Source organism: Ursus maritimus, unplaced genomic scaffold (assembly GCF_017311325.1).
Source record: "Ursus maritimus isolate PB19 unplaced genomic scaffold, ASM1731132v1 scaffold_15, whole genome shotgun sequence".
NCBI lineage: Eukaryota > Metazoa > Chordata > Mammalia > Carnivora > Ursidae > Ursus > Ursus maritimus.
Genome location: NW_024423897.1, coordinates 35,169,339 through 35,194,573, shown reverse-complemented (window position 1 = coordinate 35,194,573; position 25,235 = coordinate 35,169,339). Strand labels below are relative to the sequence as shown.

General features: G+C 35.5%; 1 protein-coding gene and 1 non-coding gene across 3 annotated transcripts in view; one reads left to right on the top strand and one right to left on the bottom strand.

Moving 5' to 3' along the window:
• NIPBL (NIPBL cohesin loading factor) overlaps positions 1 to 25,235 on the top strand; it is a 188,411-nt gene that overhangs the window by 151,298 nt on the left and 11,878 nt on the right. For both annotated transcript variants that reach the window (XM_040630495.1, XM_040630496.1), the window contains 8 exons: positions 14,096 to 14,204; positions 15,693 to 15,829; positions 19,354 to 19,494; positions 19,615 to 19,708; positions 20,384 to 20,538; positions 21,055 to 21,145; positions 22,605 to 22,778; positions 23,179 to 23,369. In XM_040630495.1, the coding sequence (XP_040486429.1) occupies positions 14,096 to 14,204; positions 15,693 to 15,829; positions 19,354 to 19,494; positions 19,615 to 19,708; positions 20,384 to 20,538; positions 21,055 to 21,145; positions 22,605 to 22,778; positions 23,179 to 23,369 (1,092 nt within the window). The remainder of the gene's footprint in view (positions 1 to 14,095; positions 14,205 to 15,692; positions 15,830 to 19,353; positions 19,495 to 19,614; positions 19,709 to 20,383; positions 20,539 to 21,054; positions 21,146 to 22,604; positions 22,779 to 23,178; positions 23,370 to 25,235) is intronic.
• LOC121102821 lies at positions 17,043 to 17,147 on the bottom strand. Its single transcript, XR_005834937.1, has one exon. It is a non-coding gene; the product is annotated as a small nucleolar RNA U13 (small nucleolar RNA).

Here is a 25,235-nt window from a genome sequence, read left to right as displayed (position 1 = left end):
TAAGTATTTGCCTTTTGGGGGGGATATCAGTATATTAGGCTGAATGTGTTGGTTAATATCCCTATTTAATCAATTATTCCATTGCCTGTTAAAAGTAAGTTTTCTAAATCAGTAATTTAAATTCTGTCTTCTCTCTTCCAGATAATTATTTTTTTCTTATCCCTTCAATTTATATGTTAGACTGAAATCTATGTATTTGCATATTGCATTAAATACATATTTACATTATTTGACATACTATAAAATAAGTAGAATTTCCTGTAATAGTGCAGAATTAAACCACAATTGGTGTTCTTTAAAAACTTCATAAATGGAAATGTTTCTCCCTATGAATTTTTTTATTTCAGAAATTTTTAAATAGATGACGTGCCCATCACCCAGCTTCAAAAATTATCAGCATTTTCCCAATCTTATTTTATCTCTAATCCCTCCCCTATATTTTTTTAAATTATTTGTTCTTGGCTATAGTACTTTTAAAGCAAACCCCATACTTTGTATCATTTCACCATAAACATTTTAGTGTCTATCTTTAACAGAAATTACTTTTAAAAAATAATCAGAATATCATTATCATCTATATCAAAATAAATTATTCCCTAATATCTAATACCTATTCAATGTTCATATTTCCCTGATTGTCTCAAAAATGTATTTATATATTTTGTTTGCAGTTGCTTTGGTTGATACGGCTCTTAAGTCTCTTCTCTTAATCTATGATAGTCGACCCCTCACCCCTCTTTTTTTCATGCCACTTACATGTTTTCCTGTAGAATGTCCCGCATTCTAGATTTCATAGATCTTTTCCTTCTGGTGTCATTTAAGTTGTTCCTCTATTCACCATTTTTTTTTTTTCTGTAAACTCATAGATCTAAAGCCTTAATAATACTGAAGTTCAATTGTGGTAGTAGGAGACAAGAATACTTCATAGATGGTGGTGAATATTATTGTGTCACATCAGGAGGCACATAATGTTTGTTTATCCACTTTCAGTGATCTTTCAGTTTAGATGTTGTCAACCTGGTGCACCTATTAAAATGAGTTTGCTCATTTTTTTTAATATCAGTGTGAATGAATAGATTTGTATGTCTTTATATTTTCTTTTATTTCTATTTTTAGAGAGGGGAGGGGCAGAAGGAAAGGGAGAAAGAGAATCTTTACTAGGCTCCATGCCCAGCACCAGCCCGTTGCAGGGCTCTATCTCACAGCCATGAGATCATGACCTGAACCGAAATCAAGTCAGACGCTTAACCAACTGAGCCACCCAGCTGCCCTGTCTTTGTATTTAAAAAAAATTTTTTTTTTTCCCCTGGGAGACTCCTTTTGTATTTAAAATTTTGTAATCATAATTCTTTTTGAAGTTCAGATTGTCCCATCTTTGCCCAGTGTTAGTCCCTTCAGGTTGGTCTTGTATCCTTTTGATCTAACGTTATTACTCTTTTATAACCTGATCACTTTTTGCCTCTACAAGATGCCCTAGACTCGACTTGCACATTTTCTGCCCCAAACAAATCAGCCATTTTCCCCAAGATCCCTACTTCCCTTTGGGGAGAAGAATTTGGATGCTGCAGATGTTCTTTGCTAATGGGTTATCATAGCTTTGGGCCTTTTCCAGAGGATAGAGCTTAAAAAATATATTTTTTAGGAAGGCAAAAATAAATCAAGAATTTATATTTTTTTATTCAAATTTTTTTATCATGAAGGTCTATTTCTTTGGTTTTATTCTTTCCTTTAGGCTAAAAATCTTGGTTCCTAAGGAAAGGAACGTAATTTCTTTCTTGCTTTGCTCTACTATATTAACAATAACATTATTGTATACAGTTTTTAAGATTGCTTTGCATTTCTTTTTATCTATAGCTCACTAAAGGTACAGTACTAAAAATCTTTCTTCTTCTTCTTCTTCTTCTTTTTTTTTTTTTTTTTTTGAAGTGGGTGGAGGGCCAGAGGGGGAGAGAGAATCTTAAGCAGGCTCCATTTCACAACCCTGAGATCATGACCTACACCAAAATCAAGAGTTGTACACTCAACTGACTGAGCCACCCAGGCACCCCATTAAAAGTCCTTCTTTTTTTTTTTTTAAAGATTTTATTTATTTATTTGACAGAGAGAGAGAGACAGCCAGCAAGAGAGGGAACACAAGCAGGGGGAGTGGAGAGGAAGAAGCAGGCTTCTCGCGGAGGAGCCTGATGCGGGGCTCGACCCCAGAACTCTGGGATCACACCCTGAGTCGAAGGCAGATGCTTAATGACTGAGCCACCCAGGCGCCCCTAAAAGCCCTTCTTGAAATAAATTTTTTGTTTGATTATATCAACAATCTACTGTCTAGTTCAGTCCATTTGTTTCTGTTTACTTCTGTATGTTTAATGATATTTTTGAACCGTCAACCAAAATTGTTTTCTTGAGGCACCCTTGAGTCACCCTTAAAAGCTTCTTTGTGCCTCTCTGTAGTCGGTCCTCTTCTCTTGGCCCTAGGAAACCACCACTCTACTTTTTGTCACTACAGTTATACCTTTTGTAGAATTTCGTATCAGTGGAATCATACAGCGTGTAGTTTTTTTGTGTTTGATTTCTTTTAGTTAGTAGAGTGTTGCTGGTATATTATTTTTTTGCTGACTATTATCAGTAGTTCAGATGTATGGTAATTTCTTTATGAACTCAAAAACTTACGGATTTATGTTTCCGGTTTAGACTTTTCTGAATAATGATGCCATGAATGTGTGTGTGGAAGTTTTTCTGTGGATGTGTGTTTTTATTTTTCTTGAGTAAATTTGTATGAGTGTGATTCCTGGGTCATGTTGTGAGTGAGAAACTGCCAGACTCTTTCCAAAATGGCTGAACCATTTTGTGTTTCCACCAGCAATGTTCCAGTTGTTCTGCATTCTCACCAATACTTGGTTTTGTCATTCTTTTTAACTTCAGCCATCTGATGGTGTGCAGTAATATGTTGCTTTTAAAAAATTTTTTAAGATGCCTTTTTTAAACTTCTTCATGGTATTTGCTTATGCTCTTCAGTCTATAATATCTTAGGTTCTCTTCCTAAATCATCTTCAATATATCATGTTTTATTTTGTAATTTTACAAAATATATTTGGTATCATTTCCCCCCTAAGTCAAATAATTAGCTCTATATTACTAAGCATTGTGACCATCTTAGTTATATTTATGTCATCCATTCCGGATGGGACGTAATAATTTTTAAAAGACTCTACAACCACATGTTTCATCTGATAATTACAATATGTGAGAATTAATTAATTGTAGCTATCAGAAATGTCATTATTTAGTATTCCAAAAAAGGATCTAAGATAATATCCATATGTATTATTGGCAAGTTAGAGGCAGAAAGGAGAGGACTAGATTTATAATGTCTTAATAAGTTCTCTGTTCTTTATATCTTTACTTTCTAGTTGTTCATTCAGTCCTTTCTCCCTGTTGTCTAATTTTACTTTAGTTTCTGACAACAGTTTAGTTTATCAATGACACTGTGACTTTGTGATACAGTCATTAGCAGAATTTAATGAAAGAAATGAGGCTTAAAAGTATTATAGATGCATGTAACAGAGACATAACCACTCTTAGCAGTTATAACAACATGTATGCATAACTTTTAAGAGAGGCTAGGAAGAATATAGAGAATGGACTGTTAGAATCATTGGAAATTCTAGAGTCAAGAATAATTAGTACACATGAGTATGCCTGGCTGGCTCAGTCGGTGGAGCATACAGCTCTTGATCTTGGGGTTGTGAGTTTGAGCCCACGCTGGGGGTAGAGTTTAAAAAAAAAATTTAATTTTTTTTTTTTTTTAAGAATAATTAGCACACTTAGGGAGCCTAGGTGGCTCAGTTGGTTAAGTGTCTGCCTTCTTCTTGGGTAATGATTCCAGAGTCCTGGGATTGAGCCCCACATCGGGCTCTCTGCTCAGTGAGGAGCCAGCTTCTCCCTCTCCTGCTCCCCCTGCTTGTGCTCTCTCTCTCTGTCAAATAAATAAATAAAATCTTTAAAAAAAAAGAAGAATTAGCACACTTCAACTATTTCCACATGAGCTCATGTACACATTCCACTCCATCCAGTTTCCACTATTTCTCATTTTTATTATTTCTGTGTTGAGTGAGTTTCTTATGGATCATTGATTCCCAGCTCATGGAATGTGGGGGTTTTTTGAAGGAAACTTACAGTACTATGAAATAGCTTCAAATTCAGACATGCACCAAACTGTCCAACTAAATAGTTTTGTTAGTATGTTATATACACACACACACACACTTTAAATGTATGCAGATTCATTGCCTTCATAACCTTTAATGAATTCATAGTTTTATGACTTTTAATGAATTCGTAGAGGGTTTTTTTTTTTGCCATTTTTCAATAGCATGTGAAAGAAAAATTTCCATCATGAAAGTTCTTGTATTTTTTTATTTCTATAAAGTAGTCTAATTAAACTACTATCATATCCCTATGATAGGTACACAAAAATTGAATTGATTTTCCAGTGACACTCATTTTCATTGCTTATAAACCAAGACTATGGTCCTTTTTTAGTTTATAAGAAAATACAGGTGGGGCATATAGGTGGCTCAGTCAGTTAAGTGTCTGCCTTAGGCTCAGGTCATGATCCAAAGGTCCTGGGATCAAGCCCCACGTCTGTCGGGCTCCCTGCTCAGGTGGGAGTCTGCTTCTCCCTTTCCCTCTACCCCTCCCATCCCCCATGTGTGCTCTCTCAAGCACACCTGCTTGCTTTCTCTCTCTCTCAAATAAATGAATAAAATCTTTAAAAAGGAATACAGGCAGTGAAAAAACTTGAATAACCTATATTTCATATGTTCCTGGCCTTTGTAATCTAAAACAAGATTTCCTCAAAGTTTACAGTCAAATACTTTATCAGCCGATGCATGAATAGGAAAATTAATATATTCGTGTAATTTAATAGTACTCCACCTCTTAAAGGAAGAGACTACTGAAACATACAGCAACTTAGATGAATAATAAAAACATTACACAGAGTGAAGAAGACTTACACAGAAGAGTATGTATTCTTATTCCATTTATATAAAGTTCTAGGAGAGGCAAAAACTAACCTCTATTGGAAAAATTCAGAGGAGTGGTTGCAAGGGGCCAGGGATTGACATGAAAGGGACATGTACTAGGGTTCTCCAGAGAAACAGAACCAACAGGATACTGAGAGGAGAAAGAAAAGGATTTATTATAAGGAATTGGCTCATGCAATTGTGGAGGCTCTTAAGTCCCAAAATCTGCTGTCTGCAAGTTAGAAGTCCAGAAGAGCTACTGGTGTAGTTCAGCCTGTGTCTGAAGGCCTGAACCAGGGTAGCCAGTGGTATAAATCCCAGTTGGAGTGCAAGAGGGAACTGATGTCCCAACTCAGACAGAGAATAATAGGTTTCTTCCTTCCTCCACCTTTTGTTGTATTCGGGCCCTCAATGGCTTGTGTGATACCCATCCAAATTGGAGAGGATGATCTGCTTTACTGAGTCCACCAATTCAGATGTGAATCTCATCTAGAAACGTCCTCCCCAATATCCAGAAGTAATATTTAGCCAAATCACTGGGCATTCTGTGGCCCAGTCAAGCTGACATGTAAAATTAACCATCATAAATCCATCTTGTCAACTTGGCACCTATATATATATCTCTTTAAACCATATTTCATTTCCAAAAAACAGTAACAAGGTGATAGTTCCACCTAACATGATACAGCTATCCTGCATATAATCGAAAATGCACTAACCTCTTTCCCAGGAGAAAAAATTAAGTCCTTGAGTGATATTTACTCTTCTCCTTGATATCCCATAAGTTAAATATACTATGATATGAAGTCAGTACATCTTACATTTTATGGTAAGAGAGTAAGAGCGGAAAAAATTATTTGCTCTTTCCTCTCTCCTTCCCCCCATCCCTCCCTACACACACACACACACACACACACACACTAATGTATTCATAACAATATAAGTAGGAAATGCTCATGACAAAGTTTTTGTTTCTATTCCTTGCAGTGTAGTCATTGGCTGCCTTCTTCTGCCCACTGTTTATTTCCTTTGCCTTCAACAAGGACCTCACCTGGTCTTGGTTCATGGTGAGGTGACCCATAATTTCATTCCTGAAGGGTCTGTACCACTAGTAGTCCTGCCTGGGTTGGGTTGGTGTAGTTTTTCATTGACCTTAATCACAGGAGATGGTAATACTAAGAGTTGCCCTAAGGGGTGTCCTATATTCCAGACACTCTTCCTTACCGCCATTGTACAGTAGTAGTCCAGTCTCTCTTTGGTAGTCAGGATCAGTCACTCCAGCCAGTACCCTAATTCCCTTCTTTGCCTGTTGATTCAGAGGCAGGAGGAACCTGAAGTAGTTGGGTGGTAATCTTAACTTCCAGTTCAGTGGGATCGTTGTTGTGTCTCCTGGTGAGAGCTCCTTCTGGAACTAAGACCTCTAGGTCAGCAGAGCATAAAGTTGACAGAAGCAGAAGTTTTGCTACTGGGTCACTAGAGGTAATAGTGAGTGATGCCACTCCCATTTCCACTCCTTGCAGACTTCTGGACTGTGAATCCTGGTTGCGGGCTAAATAGCACCAAATATTGGTTGCTGATTCAGAGCATATAGAGCCTTCTGGAGAATCTTGCCGCAGCCATGCAAGATATTGCCACCTATCTGGCGCTATATGCAGCTCTTCAAAAGTCCATTCCATGTTCTATCAGTCCACTTGCTTCATTGATCAAAAGTAATTCTGTGTAGAATATCATGACAGTAAATAAGGCAATAAATTTACAGGTGGTTGTTTTGGCAGAAGCACTGCATGCAGGGAAGGCAAGTATGTATCCATAGTAAGTGTTCCAGTAAGAACAAAATGCTGCCCCTTCCATTATGAAAATGGTCCTGTGTAATCAACCTGCTCACAAGATAGCTGGCTTTTCCATAACAGGGACTCAGTGTTGGTCTCTACTGCTGGCAGGTTGGGCACTCAGCAGTGGCCATAGCACACTGGCCTTGATGAATAGAAGTCTGTGTCACTGAGCCCATGTATAACTTCCATCCCTGCCACCATGGACAGTTTGTTCATCAGCCTATTGAGCAATAAGAGTAGTTGGGGAAAGAGGCTGATATCCTCAGAGAAGTTACCTACAGAATATGTCTTCCTATCCACTTGATTATTTAAATCTTCCTCTGCTGAGGTCATCCTTTGGTGAACATTCATGTGGGACATAAATATCCTCATATTTTTTGCCCATTCAGAGATGTCTATCCACATGCCTCTTTTCTAAATTTCCTTGTCCCCAACTTTCTAATCCTCTTCCTTCCGAGTCCCTAACCATCTATCCAAACCATTGGCTACAGCCCATGAATTGATGTATAGTCACATATCTGGTCATTCCTTCTTCCAAACAAAGTGAATGGCCAAGTGTACTACTCAGAAGTTCTGCCTAGTGGAGGACTTTCCCTTCACCATTCCTTCAGGGATGTTCCAGACGGGCTGTAGTGCTGCAGATGTCCACTTTGGAATGGTCCTGTATATTGTGCAGACCCATTTGTAAACCAGGCCTAAGTCTTCTTCTCCTCTGTCAGTTGATCATAGGGATGATCATAGGGAACTCCCCATGAGGCCATAGGTACAGCCTGGAAGAGAGTAGGCAGGAATGAGCAGGCGTTTGGGCTGCTTCCTCATGTAACTTACTTGGGCCTTTAGGCCTGCTCTCACCCAGTCACTTATACCCATACCACTTATATTTGATGATGACGTGCTGCTGTGCTTACACACTTGGGCCCTTAGGCCTGCTCTCACCCAGTCACTCTCACCCATACCACTTATATTTGATGATGACGTGCTGCTGTGCTTACACACACAGGGGTTCTTGGGGGGTCAAGTAATACCCAGTTCATCATAGGCAACTCAAATGGCATGGTAGTGTGGTGACCCATGGCTAGGCATTCAGTATCTACTAAGGCCCAGTAGAAGGCCAAGAGCTCTTTTTCAAAAGGAGAGTAGTTATCCACAGAGGATGGAAAGACTTTGCTCCAAAATCCTAAGGGTTTGTACTGCATGCATTCCATCTATGGGGTCCTGCCAAAGGTTCCAAACAGCATTCCTCTCTGCCACTGACACTTCACCTTTAGATCTACTGGGTCGTCTGACCCATGCTGCAGAGCAACTTGCACAGCGGCCCAGATCTTTTGCACAGCCTTCTTCTGTTCTGGACTCCACTCAGCACAAGCAGCATCTCAGGTCACTCAGTAAATGAGCCAGAGTAATACACCCAAAAGAGGAATTCGTTGCCTCTAAAGTCCAAAGCCCATTAGCCATTGTGCCTCTCTTTTTGGTTATATATAGGAGAGGCCAGATGGAACAATTTATCCTTTACCTTAGAAGGGATCTCCAAACATACCCCACACCACCTAGGACCCTAGTAATTTCACGGAAGTAGAAGATCCCTGAATTTTTGTTGGGTTTATTTCCCTACCCTCTGACACAAGTCTTATCAGTAAGTCTAAAGTGGTTGCTACTTTTTGCTCGCTAGGTACAGTCAGCATCGTACCATCAGTGTAATGAAACAGTGTGATAATCTTATTAAAGGAAGAGGTAATCAAGATCCTGCAAACTAAATTATAACATAGGGCTAGAGAGTTAATATACGCCTGAGGTAGGGCAGTACAGTGTATTGCTTGCCTTGTCTGCTGATAGCAAACTGCTTCTGGTAAGCCTTTGACAGGAATGGAGAAAAAGGCATCTGCCAGAAGGTGCCAGGCAACTAGGGAAACTATTAATTTGCTCGAGTAATACCTTGTATGGTACCGCAGATGCAGTTGGAGTCACCACCTGATTAAGCTTATGCTAATCCACTGCCATTCCCCAGGATCCATCTGTCTACTGCACAGGCCAAATAAGTGAGCTGAATGAGAAGGTGGTGTGAATTACCATCTCTGCATCCTTCAGGTCTTTGATGATAGCACTAATCTTGACAGCCCCTCCAATAATGTATTGCTTTCAATATACTATTTTCCTGGGTAGAAGCATTCCTCATGGCTTCCACTTGCCCTTTCCCACCATAATAACCCGCACTGCATGGATCAAAGAACGAGTGTGGGGATTCTGTCAGCTGCCGAGTATATCTATTCCAATTTTGCATTTTGGTGCTGGGAAACAATCACAGGATGTGTTTGGGAACCCACTGGACTCCGTATGAAACAGACCAGAGTTACACCTCCATTGACCACCTGACCTTCAGATCCCACCCCTGCTCTGACCAGTGGGCCATAGTGATCTTTAGGGCCTCCTGGAAATAGTGCCAGTTCAGAACCAGCATCTAATAATCCCTAAAAGGTCTGATCATTTCCTTTTCTCCAATTTCTCAGAGAATGCTGTGCACAGAATGTTTGTGTATCTCCAAAATTCATTATGTTGAAGCCTAATCCCTAGTGTGATACTAGGAGGTGGGGCCTTTGGGAGATGATTAGGTCATGAGGGTGGAGCCCTTGTGAATCAGATTAGTGCCCTTCTAAGAAGAGACACAGCAGAGATGATCTCTCTCTGCTCTCTGCTGTATAAGGATATGACAAGAAGACCGTCATCTGCAAGCTAGGAAAAGGATCTTCACTAGAAGATGCTGGCACCTTGGTTTCAAATTTCCCAACTTCCTGAGCTATGAGAAATAAATTTCTGTTTAAGCCACCTTGTCTATAGTATTTGTTATAGCAGCCCAAGCTAAGACAGAAATTGGAACCAAAAAGTAGGATGGCGCTGAAAACAATGTGGAAGTGGCTTTGGAATTGGATAATATGTAGAGACTAGAAGAGTTTTGATGTGCATGCTAGAAAAAGCTGATATTTCAAGAGACACTGAAAGGCAGTTCTGGTGAGGGCTCAGAGAGAAAAGAAGCTGTAGAGAAGGCTTTTGTCTTCTTAGAGAATACATATAACCATGTACAGAATGTTGGTAGAAATTATGACAGTAGAGGCCATTGTGATGGGGTCTCAGATGGAAATGAGAAACATGCTATTGGACATCAGAGAAAAAGTAGTGTTATAAAGTGGCAAAGAACTTGGCTGAATTGTGTTCTTCTAGTGTTTTGTGAAAGGTAGAACATCAAGCGTGAAATTGGATATTTAGCTGAGTAGATTTCTAAGTAAACTGTTGAAGGAGCAATTTGGTTTTGTTTATAGTCAAATACTGTCTCTCCATCAACCAGTGAATGGGTAAAAATACTGATATATCCACACAGTTTCATAGTATTCCACATCATAAAGGAACAAACTGTTGATACGTACAACTTAGGTGAATAATAAAAACATTATGCAGAGTGAAGGAAGCCTTACACGAAAGAGTACATGTTCTGATTCCATTTATTTGAAATTCTAGGAGAGGCAAAATTCATCTGTATTGGAAAAACTCAGAAGAGTGATTGCAGGGGTTCAGGGATTGACTGGGAAGTAACATGAGGGAACTTTCAAGGATGGTAGTAGTCCCTATCAGTGGTTCTAAAAGTTACTGAGATTACCTGCAACTTGTTAGATAATATGAATTCTAAGGCTTTACCCCAGTAATTCTGAGGGTGGGCCCACCATTCTATATTTTATAGTCTCTCTAGGTGATTCTGATATAAGCTAAAGATGTAGATCACTGTTCTCTATCTTGATAGGAGTTTGAGTTCTAATGGTGAATGCACTTAACAAAACTGAGCAAAGGAACACTGAACATGTGTACATTTCATTTTGTGTAACTTTTATCTCAAAGGGAAAAAAGGAGTATACTGTTTACAGTTTACTTTGAAATATGTCAAAAGTAAGATGGATAAAGATATGTGTGTATGTATACATATGTATGTGTATATACATGCATTTATGCATATATAACCATAAGGCTGATATAACATCAGTATGTGTGTATGATTTAACATTAAAGAAGAAGAAATAAGTAATCGTTCCAAGGAACACAGGAAAAATTTTTGATAAAATTTAATAACTTCAAATGATAACTTCTAATAAACTAGGAATAAAATCTGACAGAAGATAACTATAAACCTAAAATGAAAATCATGCAAAATGGGAATATGTTGAGAGATCTCACCAAGATAAAAAAAAATAGTCGTCAAGGGGTACCTGGTTGGCTCTATTAGTAGAGCATGCTCCTTTTAATCTCAGGGTCGTGAGTTCAAGCCTCATGCTGGGTGTGGAGCCTGCTTAAAACAAAACAAAACAAAAACCATAACAAAAGAAAAAATAGTCATCAGATGAGGTGATTGTAAAATGTATGTGGAAAAGCAGAGAACTAAAAATAATTGTCATTTCTGAAAATGCAGGAGAACTGACTTGCCTTACCAAGTGTAAGGACTTATTTTTAAAGATGCAGTAGTTAGTGTGGTACTAAATAGACCAACAGAACAAGATGGAGAGCTCAAGAAATAAGCCTCCATGTATTTAGGATATACTTACTATAAAATAGAAGTGGCACTGCAATTAATGGGGAAAGAATGGAGTTCTCAGTAAATGGGGCCGAGACAATTGGCTATCCAAAAGGCTTTTTTTTTTTTTTTTTTTTTGAGAATTGATTCCTACTTCTGGGATCCCTCAGTAGCTCAGTTGGCTAGGTGTCTGACTCTTGGTCTGTGCCCAGGTCATGATCTCTTGGGTCGTGAGATCGAGCCCCATGTCAGGCTCCGTGCTCAGTGGGGAGCCTACTTGATATTTTCCCTCTCCCTCTGCCCCTACCCCGCACCCACGTGTGCGCGCATTCTCTCTCTCAAATAAATAAATCAATCTTAAAAAAAAAAAAAAGATTCCTACTTCAACTCAATAATCACCTCCATATAGATTAAAGGAAATCTTTTAAGTCTTTAGAGGATAATATGTGTGAATATATTTTTTACCTTTCTGTAGGGAAAGATTTCTTAAACAAGTTCCAAAACCATTAACCTTAAAAGATTGATAAATTTCAGTGTGTTGAAAGGAAGTACATTTTTTAATCAAAAGACATCTTAAAGCAAAAACACAAGTCACAAACTGGGAAATGATATTTGACACACATATAACATGTAAAAAAGGATCATTATTAAGAACATGTGAAGAACTCCTCTTCTACAAACCAGCATAAGGCAGGAGTCCCAGTAGGAAAATAAGTAAAAGTCAGGAATAGGCATTTCATACAAGAAATAGTACATACGGCCTATACATTGTTCAGCTTCATTAATAATATGGAAAATACAAATCAAGACTATGTTTTACATTCATTCAATGGCAGAAATTGAGAAGTCAGATGATAACAAATGAAAAAGAGATGGATTAAACAGTATCTCTTAAACTGTGGAGAAAATACTACAACCAATTTGAAAAAATATAGCATTATTTCATAAAGTTGAATAATTATATAATCTGTGACCTGGCAGTTCCACTTCAAGGTATATATGCAAGATTTTCTTGAAAATCTTGCATATGTGTGCCAGAAGACAAAAGAATGCTCATTATGCCACTAAAAAGTGTAATTAACCTGTCTTCAGAATAGCTAAATTAACTGCAATATGGACACACAGTAGCCTGTTGCTTATCAGTTAAAATGAATAAAATACAGTCATTTGCAACAACCTGGATTACAGTTAGGGACATAATGTTGAGTGAACAAGGCAAGTCCCAAAAGACTGCATCTAGCATGATACCTTTTAGAAAGTTGAAAATCAGGCAAAACTATAAACAGTATATAGCTTACATGATCTTTTTAAGCAAAGAAATTATAAAATTCCTGATAATGGTTACCTTGATAATGGACACCGGAGGATGGAATAAGGGAAGGAGCATATTGGGAAAATGAAAGTCCATGGAAATGTTCTTGAGTTGGGTTCATAGTACAATATTTTTATAAGTAAACAAATTAAAAGGGCACATAGCAGTATTGATGGTGTGTCATGAGCCAAAATCTAGGATTTATACTTTTGTGTATACTTCATCTCTTAGAGAGGAAAAAGAAAAAATAAGAGGGGATTGTTTTCAACTCCTGCCTGGAAAAGGCTAGCATGCGATTTTAGTAACTGCTTAAGGAATTGAGTTATGAAGCAGGACGAGTAGAATTTGCTGTACAGAGTTGAAACTGAAAATTTAAATTCTCTTTTTTTATTTATTTCTTTAAATTGAGGAGGATGGGGCAACATATGTGTTGTGTTATACTGATTGCTGCCAGTTGTTTTAATCATCCGTTCGTATTGTAGTGAAAGTTTAAATTTGAACTATCCAATACTAGCCACAGGTGTTCTTTTAACTTAATTTGAATTTTTGTTTTTATTTTATTTTAAGTCTTCAGTCATACTAGCAGCATTTCACATGTTTAGTAGCTGCATATGTCTTGTGGCAAACATATTGGACAGCACAGATAAAGACATTTCCATCATTGCAGCAAGTTACATTGGACAGCACTGAAATTCTTCATGAAAATCAAATACTCATTTCAGCTTCTTTACTATCTCAGACTTGTATTAGCTAGTCTGTATTAACAGAACAAATATACCTTAGATGACGTTACAATTGACCTATGATTATAAAAGTTTGAATTGGTTTTATTTTTTGGCTGTAGTTAGACTGATCTTTTCTCCTCATCTCATCATTCCTAACACTTCTCTTACATTGTTTATTAATAATTTGGCAAAGGATAATACAGAAATCTAGCTTTGTGTCTTATAATTACAAAATTGAAGGTGCAATTCAGATAAAGTTACAATTATATAAAAAAGTGTAATTAACTCATACTTTTTTTGAGCTATCAAAGGACTTGAAATAATGAAGAATGGAATTCTAATTCTTTAAAATAATCCAACTAGCACTGAGCATTAAGGAAAGTCACCTTTCTGATTTCTCTTATAGCCTACCTCAGGTCCTACACACAGTAGTTTAAGTACTTCATACTAACATTGTTTGAAAGTATTTATAAATTACTGGTTTATAAGATATTTTAAAACATTTGCTATATATTTTTTGTTTATTTGCATTTTCCATATTAATTGTTAATGACAAACTGAAAAGCTTTTTATGGACACATTTAATGCATTTATATTATTACTGCCTAATGAATAATTATACTGGGATTTTTTTTTTTATATATATACATATATAGTTGTTGAAGTCCGAAGAGGATTCCTCATATAAACCTGTGAAGAAAGCTTGTACTCAACTTGTTGATAACCTAGTTGAGCACATTCTTAAATATGAGGAATCTCTAGCTGGTAAGACATTTTATATATTGGTCATTAAGTTGATTTTATAAGATATTTTAAAATACTTTGGGCACATTTCTCAATTTTGCTTCTGGTTCTGCTTAACCTAATAATTAACTACTTCACTTTTAAATGAAGGGGTTTTTTTGTTTGATATTGCATCCTAGATTATATTGTTTAGGTTGACTAAGATTATCTAGAGCAGTATAATAGAAGCATAGGCCTCATCTCTTCTGCATCTTTGAGTAGCATATAATTTTAGATGTTATGTTGAACAGATATAAAAGTCCAGGTGCTACTGTGTATTTAGCTAGTTGTACTCATCCAAAAACTGTTTGATATCTTTTAAATGATATAAAATTTCTCTCAAAATGAAATTGTTTTAACTATGATAAAAATATTTTTAAAAGATTTGTAGTACATTCCTAATATCATTTATAATTGTTATATAAATGTGTTTAATCTCGAGCTAGATAAAATGGTTAGTATTTTTTAAATTGACAGATTCCTTAAATACTTAATATTTTATATTATCTATTACATTATTTATCAGTCACAAATTTGAAGTTATTAATCAGAATATAGGTAAATAATTATATAAAACTATAAAAGTAATAATTGATAATCTATTGCTTAAGGCACCCAAGCCTAACATTACTTCCTGAGTCCTAATGTACATTGATGAGGAACAGTAGTCAGCCTTGGTCATTCTCCAGAATTGGGAGCCTTACAGAGGTACCATTAGGGCACCTAAGGAAATTGTTGATATCCTTTATATTTTATATGCAGTTTCTTTTCTTTAATTTTTTTTCATTTTCCATGTGTACCTCTTTTTCTGTTTATCTACTAGTTCTGTTTCCCCTATTTTTGCCTATCCTAGATTTTAAGGGTGATACTGTTGTCAATGTTGAAAAATTGCTAATCTCTTCTAAACTAATTTGCCTCGTAAGAACTACTATTTCTCCTAACTAGCAGCATTTTCCTCCCACTGGAGCAGTAGTTTGTTTACCTTTCTGATGTAGCACTGGTCCAGCTTCTTAATTTGTCACTCCAGTCTCTGAACATTCTTCTACCATGGTAGCATCTCTTTTTTCCCAGTACACTCAAACACAGTATCACCTCAGCTAATTTGTTTTTGTCCCCCTTCGCTAACTTTCCCATACTTAACTTCCATCCATTTTTAGATATAAGCAACACCATGTTTATTCCCAAAAGCCCATCCCTAAACTTAGCTTCCATTGTACTTTTTAACTTCAGTCCTGCACCCCTTAGTGTAAAATTTGCCTTCCATAGCACAGCCTCTTTGTCTTTTATGCTTAATATATGTAATATGTATAATAAAAGAAAAAAATGTAGGAAGTCTAGTATCATAAGAAATGCTAATCTTTTATTGAAGCATATACTAAATCAATTCAGGGGGTGGTATTGAGTAATTTAAGTAATTGTATAATTTCCACTGCCTTGTCATATTTTAGTATCTTATTTCTGTTTTTCCAGACTCTGACAATAAAGGTGTGAATTCTGGAAGATTGGTAGCTTGCATAACCACTTTGTTCTTATTCAGCAAAATAAGACCTCAGCTCATGGTTAAACACGCCATGACTATGCAGCCATACCTTACCACTAAATGTAGTGTAAGTATAGAGCTGTCCTACTTTTCTTTCTTACCGTGTAGTAAGTATTTTAAACTTAGAATTGGCATTGTGTTGTCCACACTTTTACTGACTGATCAACTGTGTCATGTACTCAAATATGTATTCTAATGTTTGTGGCAAGTTATCTACAGACATCATTTTTTTTAGGCTTCATTTCCTCCATAAGCTCCTCAGGTCAAACCCTCAGTAAATGCTTACTAAATGTTATAACTATTGCTAAGACTCAAAGGTGAATGAGACAGAGTTCCTGTCATTGAGAAATTTACTGTCTTTTGGATTCTAAATTTGCTTTTCATTTGTCATTTCAATATATTTTCTTATGAGTATATTGTATTTATTTTATAATACACCAGTATGTTGAACACGGAAAATCTAGTATATCAGAGATGTTAGGTGGTTGTTTTAAGTTAATATCGCATATACTGTTTTTCAACGATTAAATGCGAAAATCAAATAAAACATTGCTTATGTAAAATAATCCAGCAATTTATATGACAGCATGGTGAGTTAAGTGGCTTATTACAAACACTAAGTTTTGAAAGTCTAAAAACTGTAGAATGTAAATAGTTTTTTTTTACTTTACTATGTTCCCAGTGTTCCTAAGGAACTAATTTTAACTGTTTTCCTCTACTAGATTTGCTTTGCTGCTATGGTCTCATTTTTTGGTGATCTAAATTAACAAGTTCTAGATGAAACACCTGAGAAATTTTAACTGCAGAAAGTAACAGAAGATAAATATATAAAAACAACTTATAATACTTCTGAGATCCTAATTCTATCTCTAGGGCTTGTATTAGATCCAGAAATAAATTGATTAATACGTAATCTATGGCCAATAATAATAGCTAATATTTATTGAGGACAGTGCCAAGTACTATGAAGAATTTTACGTGCATTATCTCATTGACCTTGTGAAGTAGGTATCGTTATTATTTCAGTTTTACAGATAAGAAACTGAAGCTTTGAGAATATAAATAACTTGCCCAGTGTCACACAGCTGACCGGTCCCAAAGCTAGAATTCAACCCCATGTCTCTTTGCTTCTAAGAACTGGTCTATAATAACTTGCATGAATAGGCCTTATTTGGACCAATATTGCTTGGAAGCAAGATTACTTTGAAAACATTTTGTGTAATTTTTATGTATATATATATGTACACACATATATATATAATACATATATATTTATTTTAAATCATGTAAGGTAATGTGCTGAGGTTTGTAACAAGGTTTGAGGGAGGCACATGTCACATTAACAGTGAACAACCTGTCATCATGCTTATGAACTACAAAAGGATCTATAAATATATTTTTTATTTAATCCTGTGGGTATGCTAAAAGGAAGGATGAATGTTGGAAAGTTTTATACACATACACAAAGTTTTATATAAATAAGGCCATCTCCTGTATGTTAGACACATTTAAATTTTTGTTTTCTGTATCCTCCCTCCATCTTTATTCTTTATCTCAGGATGAACAACCTGGGGTATCCTTACATACTATAGCCATGCTTCTCTAATTGTGCACACACACATATATAACTGGTTGACCAGTGTTTTAAAATCAAGTTATGTTATATACATATCATATTAATGTATACATATTATATATGTATACATTATCCATCTTATGTTTGTCCTATGATTTGTTTAACCATTTCCCATTTTGGCAGGTTTTTACATTGTTTCCTATCGATAGGCACCACAAACAATTCCTTAATAAACATCCCATACTCATATACCTTTAAATGGTGGTGATTTTTTCTTTGGGATAAATCCTAAGGAATGGACTTGTTAGATTAAGGGAATGTTCTTTTGGGTTTGGGTTTTGGTTTTTCAATAGGTTTTCCCAAATTGCCAGTGGACGTGTTTTAAAAGCCTTTTTGAAAACCAGCATATGACAGTCTATGTCATTTTTATACTTTTTGCCAGTTAGGTGTAAAGGAATAGTTCACTGTTGCTTCATTTTACCTTCCCTGATATCCAAGAATGTTGAACATCTTTTTTGTGATATTAACCAGTTGTACTTGATTTCCTGTGATTTGACTGTATCATTTGACCATTTTACCTTTGAATTGTGGAGCTTTTTTTCTTTCCTTTTTTGAAAACTCTTTACTCTTAAGTTTTTTAGATATTGAAGTACCTTATGTTATAGTCATTTCAAGTAGTTTTCTTAGTATTATGTTATTCTGCTCTTTTCCTTCACAATTTCTGTCTTTGAATTTTTCTTCTAGACTTTATATTTTTTACTTGACTTTCTAGGCCAGAAATGTTAAGAGTGGTTTCAAAGTAAAATTTTAGCTGTGATTCTCAAATGAATTTATCTTAACAAAAACTCTTCATCCCTAGACCACTTTACTCATCCCCCTATTGTTTAAAGAGGTGGGAGTGGGAGAGGGCAGGAAATGACAGGATTTCTATGTTACTTAGGGTATTCATCTTACTTACGTTTTTATTTAATCTTGTGGGTATGCTGAAAGGATAGATGAATGTAAGGTAGGAACGTTTTTATTTAGTGAGCGGTAATTAGCTCAGAGTCCAAAATGAGTGTCCATAACCTGTTGCTAAGACTAAAGAGTGATAATTTGACTAGATAAAAACATGTTGAATGCCTTACTTTGCAAAAATAACTAGTAACTTTGGTTACCTTAGGGCAGGGGAACTGGATGACTGGAGGATAGTGGGTGGAAAGAAACTTTTTTTTTTGAAAGAGACTTTATTGTAAATTCTTTAACCTTTTGGGTTTTGTTTTTTTTTAATGTTCTACCTATCTTTTTAATAAAACTGCTTCGTTTTTAATCAAAGTTCTAAACTTTTTTAAAATTAAAAATTTAATATTTCAGATTTTAAAATAAGTCTTATACTTAGTTCTGGGATTCTATATTTTTATCTATCATAAAAAGCGTTAACACAAGGCTTCTCAACCTCAGCACAATTGACATTTAGGACTGGGTTATTCTTTGTTGTCAAGAACTATTCTGAGCATTGTAGGATGCTTCACAGTATTCCTGGCCTCTGTCCACTGGTTACCAGTAGTACCCCCCAACTCCCCTAATGTGACAACCAAAAATTTCCCAGATATTGCCAAATATCCTGTGGGGACAAACTCACCTCCCAGTTGAGAACTTCTAGGTTAACATACACCAGTTTGAAAAATACTAATCCTAAAAACCGTATCAATCTTAGTAAAATAGTTAATATTTAAACACCGTTGTTCACAATTGGCTTGTGTTGCATTTTAGGGAAAGAAAGAATAACTGTAGCATTGTGATTAGGTGACCCAGATACTACATGGTATGTTAGTGTTAGCGGCAGAGCTAGTATCCAGGCTCCTGACACTGTCTGATGTTCTTCCTTCCATACCTTAAAAAAGCTCTTTTCTAATAGTCTTTTTTTTCAATTGAAACTTTACATATGTAATACCTCAACCGCCAAATACATAAAGGTATATATAGTTTCTTGTTAGCTTTTTGATATTCATAAAGCACTGATTTTATCGTTGTAGACACAAAACGATTTCATGGTTATCTGCAATGTTGCAAAAATCCTAGAGCTGGTTGTACCACTGATGGAGCATCCAAGTGAAACTTTCCTTGCCACTATTGAAGAAGATCTAATGAAGCTTATCATCAAATATGGCATGACTGTAAGCATTCAGTTTACCATATCTGCATTGATTGGTATAAAATTCATAAACGCTAACTAAATCATGTTTTTACCTTTGTCGTTAATTTTTGTCTAAAGTAACATTTTCTGTATCTTTTAGGTAGTGCAACATTGTGTGAGCTGTCTTGGGGCAGTTGTGAATAAAGTGACACAAAATTTTAAATTTGTATGGGCCTGTTTCAATAGATACTATGGTAAGTTCAGTGTCTGGGCTTTAATATTATCTTTCTATATCCTGTAGTATGTCTAGCTCCTTTTTATTTTTTTTTTTATTTTTTTTTAATGTTTTTTTTTTTTTAAGATTTTATTTATTTATTTGACAGAGATAGAGACAGCCAGCGAGAGAGGGAACACAAGCAGGGGGAGTGGGAGAGGAAGAAGCAGGCTCACAGCGGAGGAGCCTGATGTGGGGCTCGATACCATAACGCCAGGATCACGCCCTGAGCCGAAGGCAGGCACTTAACCACTGTGCCACCCAGGCGCCCCTGTCTAGCTCCTTTTTAAAAACATCTGATAAAGACAGCATTGAGGGAATTTTAAGAGGTGTGAATGTCCTCTGATCCATTCTCAGAGGCAATATTTTCTAGTATCTTTTGTGTTTCCTTAAGAATTCAATATAATTACTTCAGAAATTTACCTCATATTAAATGTCAATAAGTTTTTTACCTGCTATATAAAATAAAATTTAAATATCTTTTTTTCTTATGTTAATTCCTTTAGACTGTAAGGTATGCCGTCATAATTCTAGGTGTGTGTGATACTTAGAACCATTAGTAAATTTTAATTGTAACAACTTAGTAGTAATTATTTAAAGATAGTAATTCAAGGATAAAAAGTTTCTTTTAAATAAATATTACTTGTCTTAATAGGTGCCATTTCAAAATTAAAAAGTCAGCACCAGGAAGACCCAAATAACACCTCCCTTCTAACAAACAAACCAGCACTTCTCAGATCCCTTTTCACTGTTGGAGCACTGTGTCGGCATTTTGATTTTGATCTAGAGGATTTTAAAGGCAACAGTAAGGTAAAGACTCTAATGTAATTACTTAGTATGCTATGAAAAATAGGACTGTGTGACCCTGTGAACTGAAAATTACTAATGACTGAGGATGAAAGCAGCATTAGAGTAGTCTGATTTAATGAGAATTTTGAAGCAGCGTTCCCCAAGACATGGTCCTCAGACTAGCATCTGATTTACAAACTGTTTGTTACTGGTTTATAACAAGAAGCTTAACACAAGTTCTATCAGCTCTGTAACAGTAGGCACACTGGGTAAGCAGCTGACTTTGTTTTTTTAAATTTTCTCAATGAAGGAACAGTATGTTAATTTGTATTCTTACACAGACTTGTCACAGACTTTTATTTTGAATGTCACTGTTCTAAAATCTATGGATTTATAAATTTATTTGTGATTTATTCTTTAGTAAAGTTCACATGTAGAAATTCTCACTGTTTGCTTTTAGGTTTTTTTCCTTCATGGTTGAAAACTGATCGAAGTTACTCTTCTTTATACACTTTAATGTGTTTTTTTCCCCCTTAGGTTAATATAAAGGATAAAGTACTTGAACTATTGATGTATTTTACAAAACATTCAGATGAAGAAGTACAAACAAAAGCCATCATTGGTCTGGGTAAGTTAAGTCTAAATTTCTTCATAGTTTTGGTTGTTTGAGAGGTTGAACAAATTTTACAATAATGTGAGTCTAAACTATTGTTTTATTTAAATATGTTTTTATTCACAGTAGGATTTGGTATATAGAATATAGGACTGGGGGTTAAGACACCTGGGTTCCATTCTTGGCTCAGCCAGTGACTTTCTGCGTGATCTTGAGCAAGTCATATAACTTCTCTGTTCATCAGAGAAACTGTATTTTGGTAGCATTAACAAGTTTCATAATTTAATATGCATGAGCAGTTGTTTACATTAGTCTTTTGAACAAAAGTGAGTAATAAATTTTTAGTTACCCAGACCTCACTAAATATTTACTGATTTCTTTAAATAAACTTAAATCTTAGTATCTTATTCCTCCTTCATCCCTTTTAGAAAATTACGTATAGCAAATTACTAAAAATTCAGAATCACTTACTTTAGGGAGTTATATTGGTGCAGTGTTACCTTCAAGCCAAATGTGTACCTTGTAATGTTCAGTCTGGACATAAGTTATATGAAGTGGCAAAACTTACAATGTTAATTCAGAGAACAAATAGTGCACATTTTAACTTGAAAAAGTAGCATTATGTAGAAAATAGTGCCTCTAGACCAGTTAATAAATGACATCTTGCTTGGGCCATAGTTAATATATTATACTGTGTGACCTTGGATTAGTTATCTGATCACTCTATGCTTTGAGTTTAGTTTGTTACTTGGCATCAGTAATACTTGCTATCATTAAGGATCTTCATCTTATCTTACGTAAATAAGCGTTTTGTATAAATAAACATGAATAGTATTATTTTGCTACTTAATAACTTATGGTTATAGGATTCAGCATTGTGGCTTCATTATAATGCCATAAAAAATAAATGGAAGATATTGTTAGCTCTAGTTTATTCTGGAATTACTCTGTTTCATCAAATGGATAAATATTTTTTAATAATGCCAATGTAGTACCTTCTGCTAGGGATCTAAAAATGTTTGCAGACTTTACCTCTTAAATCCTGAAAACATCCCTTTGAGGTAGGTGGGTGGTAAATATTATTGTCCCCATTTTACAGATGGAGAATTGAGGCACAGAGAGATTATGTGACTCACCCAAGGTCACACTACAAGTCAGTGGTGGACCAGGAATAGAACCCAAGACACCTGACTCCTAATCCACTCCCCTAGCCACTAGGCCCTGCTCCCTCCTCAAGGTTTCCTCTTGTGTGAAATTCTCCTTTGAAATGCAATTTCTTGTTTTTAATTCATGGGGAAAGAAGTACCTGCTCTAATACTTCTCTGGGTAAGGCCACTAGCATATATATTCTTCCAGTCATTTTAAGTTTTAATTTTTGAAATAAGGAGCTCTTATATAATTTATCAACATTTTCATTAAGTATTATGTTTAATTTTAATATGAATATATCAAGATTTTTTTTTTCTCTTTTTAGGATTTGCCTTTATTCAGCATCCAAGTCTAATGTTTGAGCAAGAGGTGAAAAATCTATATAATAACATTTTATCTGATAAGAACTCTTCAGTAAATTTAAAAATACAAGTGTTAAAAAACCTCCAGACCTACCTACAAGAAGAGGATACAAGGATGCAACAAGCAGATAGAGACTGTAAGGAAAAATTTATTTTTGAATTTCACAGTGTGGCTACAGTTAGAATACTCTCTGTTTTTTAATCCAGACACCTGAATTTCCTTATCTATTATATGAAGAAATTCTGTTAAAGAACAGTCCTTAAGTCCATAGCTAGCCTTTAGGGTATTTATAAACTGCCTAAAATAGTTTTTAAAATTTAATGTATGTGCAGACATTAACATTTTGCAGGAGGATAGAGATTACAGTCCTCAGGTTCTCTCAAAGGTGCCTCTGACAGAGACATACTCACAGAAAAGATCAAGAGCCATTCAGCCAGAGCACCAGCTGTTGTTTTTGTGCTTTTGGTTGCAATGTATTTTGGTGTATTTCATAAAGTTAATATACATGTTCTTAGTATGTTTACTTCCTTTTGTAGGGAAGAAAGTTGCAAAACAGGAAGATCTAAAAGAAATGGGTGATGTATCCTCAGGGATGAGCAGTTCCATCATGCAGCTTTACCTCAAACAGGTGCTGGAAGCATTTTTTCACACCCAATCAAGTGTACGCCATTTTGCCCTGAATGTCATTGCATTGACCCTAAACCAAGGTCTTATTCATCCAGTTCAGGTAAGTATATTTTACAGTGGCAGCACTTACTAAAAGAACCAAATTTGTTACCATTTGATGACATTGTGATTAAAGAATAGTACTTTATTCATCTTACTTGTTTTTTGTCCTAAATGCTTAAGAATCCATCTCCTAGGTTGTCATTACTGTAAAATATCCATCTATTTGTAATTTTGCTCTTGAACAAATTTCCAATTTATACTGGTAGAATATGAACTTGGAATCAATTTTCTAAGTAGGGATGATTTGTTTTAATCCATATTGACTCTTATCCCTAAGAACCAATAGCCTTGTAATGTCAGGAGAGTTAACTGGGGTTAAGAGTATTCTCTAACTATTAAGCAGGGTGGGTTTTAGTCCGTAGAAAAGTAAATTATATTACCTAAGTTCAGTTCCTTCGTTTGTAAATTGGGGGTAGTATCAGCTACCTAATACCTCAAAGCATTGATGTAAGGACTAACTGACATAATAAAGACATATCAGTGTCACTAAGGATTGGCAGCTAATGCTGATGTAGTAGTGTCTACACCATCCATCTGACATGTTCAGGAGAGGACTATAGGCTACAGAAGGGAATTTATTAAATAACCAAAAGCCTGTATCCTTTAAAATTTTTATTTTGGCTATTTGTTATAGAGGTTTTCCTAAAACATGCTATATGTGAATATGCTATGTTCTTTCCTATGTCCTGAGATAAAACACACTAATGAATATTTAGCCAGTTCCTGACTTAGGGTCATCATCATCAAGATTACATAATAAAATGTACAGTAGTATGTTGAGTTTTTGTGATACTTAGGACTCTTTGCTGGTATTCTGAATGGCCTTAGTTGGTTATACTCTTTATTATTATATTTGCTTTTTTAAACTTTTGTTTTAAATTTCACACTTACAAAAATATTTCAAGAGTGTACAGCAAACTCCCTTATGTTCTCTTCACCTGTATTCATTCAGCATTTGTTAACATTTTGCTACATTTGCCTTATCTCTCTCTTCATACACACACTTCTTTCTAAATCATTTGATAGTAATTTTGAGATATCACAATAATTCTTTACGTCTGAACACTTCAGCTTATATACATTTTCTAAGAACAAGGACATTTCTCTTACAAAACCATAACGCAGTCATCAAATTCAGGAGATTTAACATATACAGTCCATTTTCAGATTTTGTCAGTTAAGCCAGTAATATTCTTTTATTTTTTAAAGATTTTATTTTATTTATTACTTATTTGAGAGAGAGAGAGTGCAAGCCGGGGCAGGAGCAGAGAGGGAGGGAGGAGGAGAGGAAAAGAATCTTAAGCAAATTCATCACTGAGCATGGAGCTCATGCAGGGCTGGATCTCATGACCCTAAGATCATGACCTGAGCCAAAACCAAAAGTCAGGTGCCTAACCGACTGAGCCATCCAGGTGCCCCAAGCTGGTAATATTCTTTATGAACTTTCTCCCCCTGATTCAGGGTTTAATCTGTGATCATCCTTTTCAGTTAGTGCTGTGGTTTTATTTATTTTTAAGCTGGTTTTTGTTTGTTTGTTTATTGTTTCCAGGTCTCGCCACTGGTTCAGATTCTTTTAACATAGTATTGGTATTTCTTGACTTTAGAAATCCAGTGGATATGGCTATTAACAAAATACTAGCTATCAGACTGATCATTAAAGCCCTACATAAAATCACTGTTGTGGATGCATTTATATTTTCCCTAGTTTTGAATATGGAAGACAAATTACTTTGTGTCCTATGTTATCTTTACATAGCAAATTCAGTCAACCTTGAAAACTTACTGGATTATATATTTGTATTATATGTCATAATCTTTTTTTTTTTTTTTAAAGATTCTATCTGTTTATTTGACAGAGGGAGAC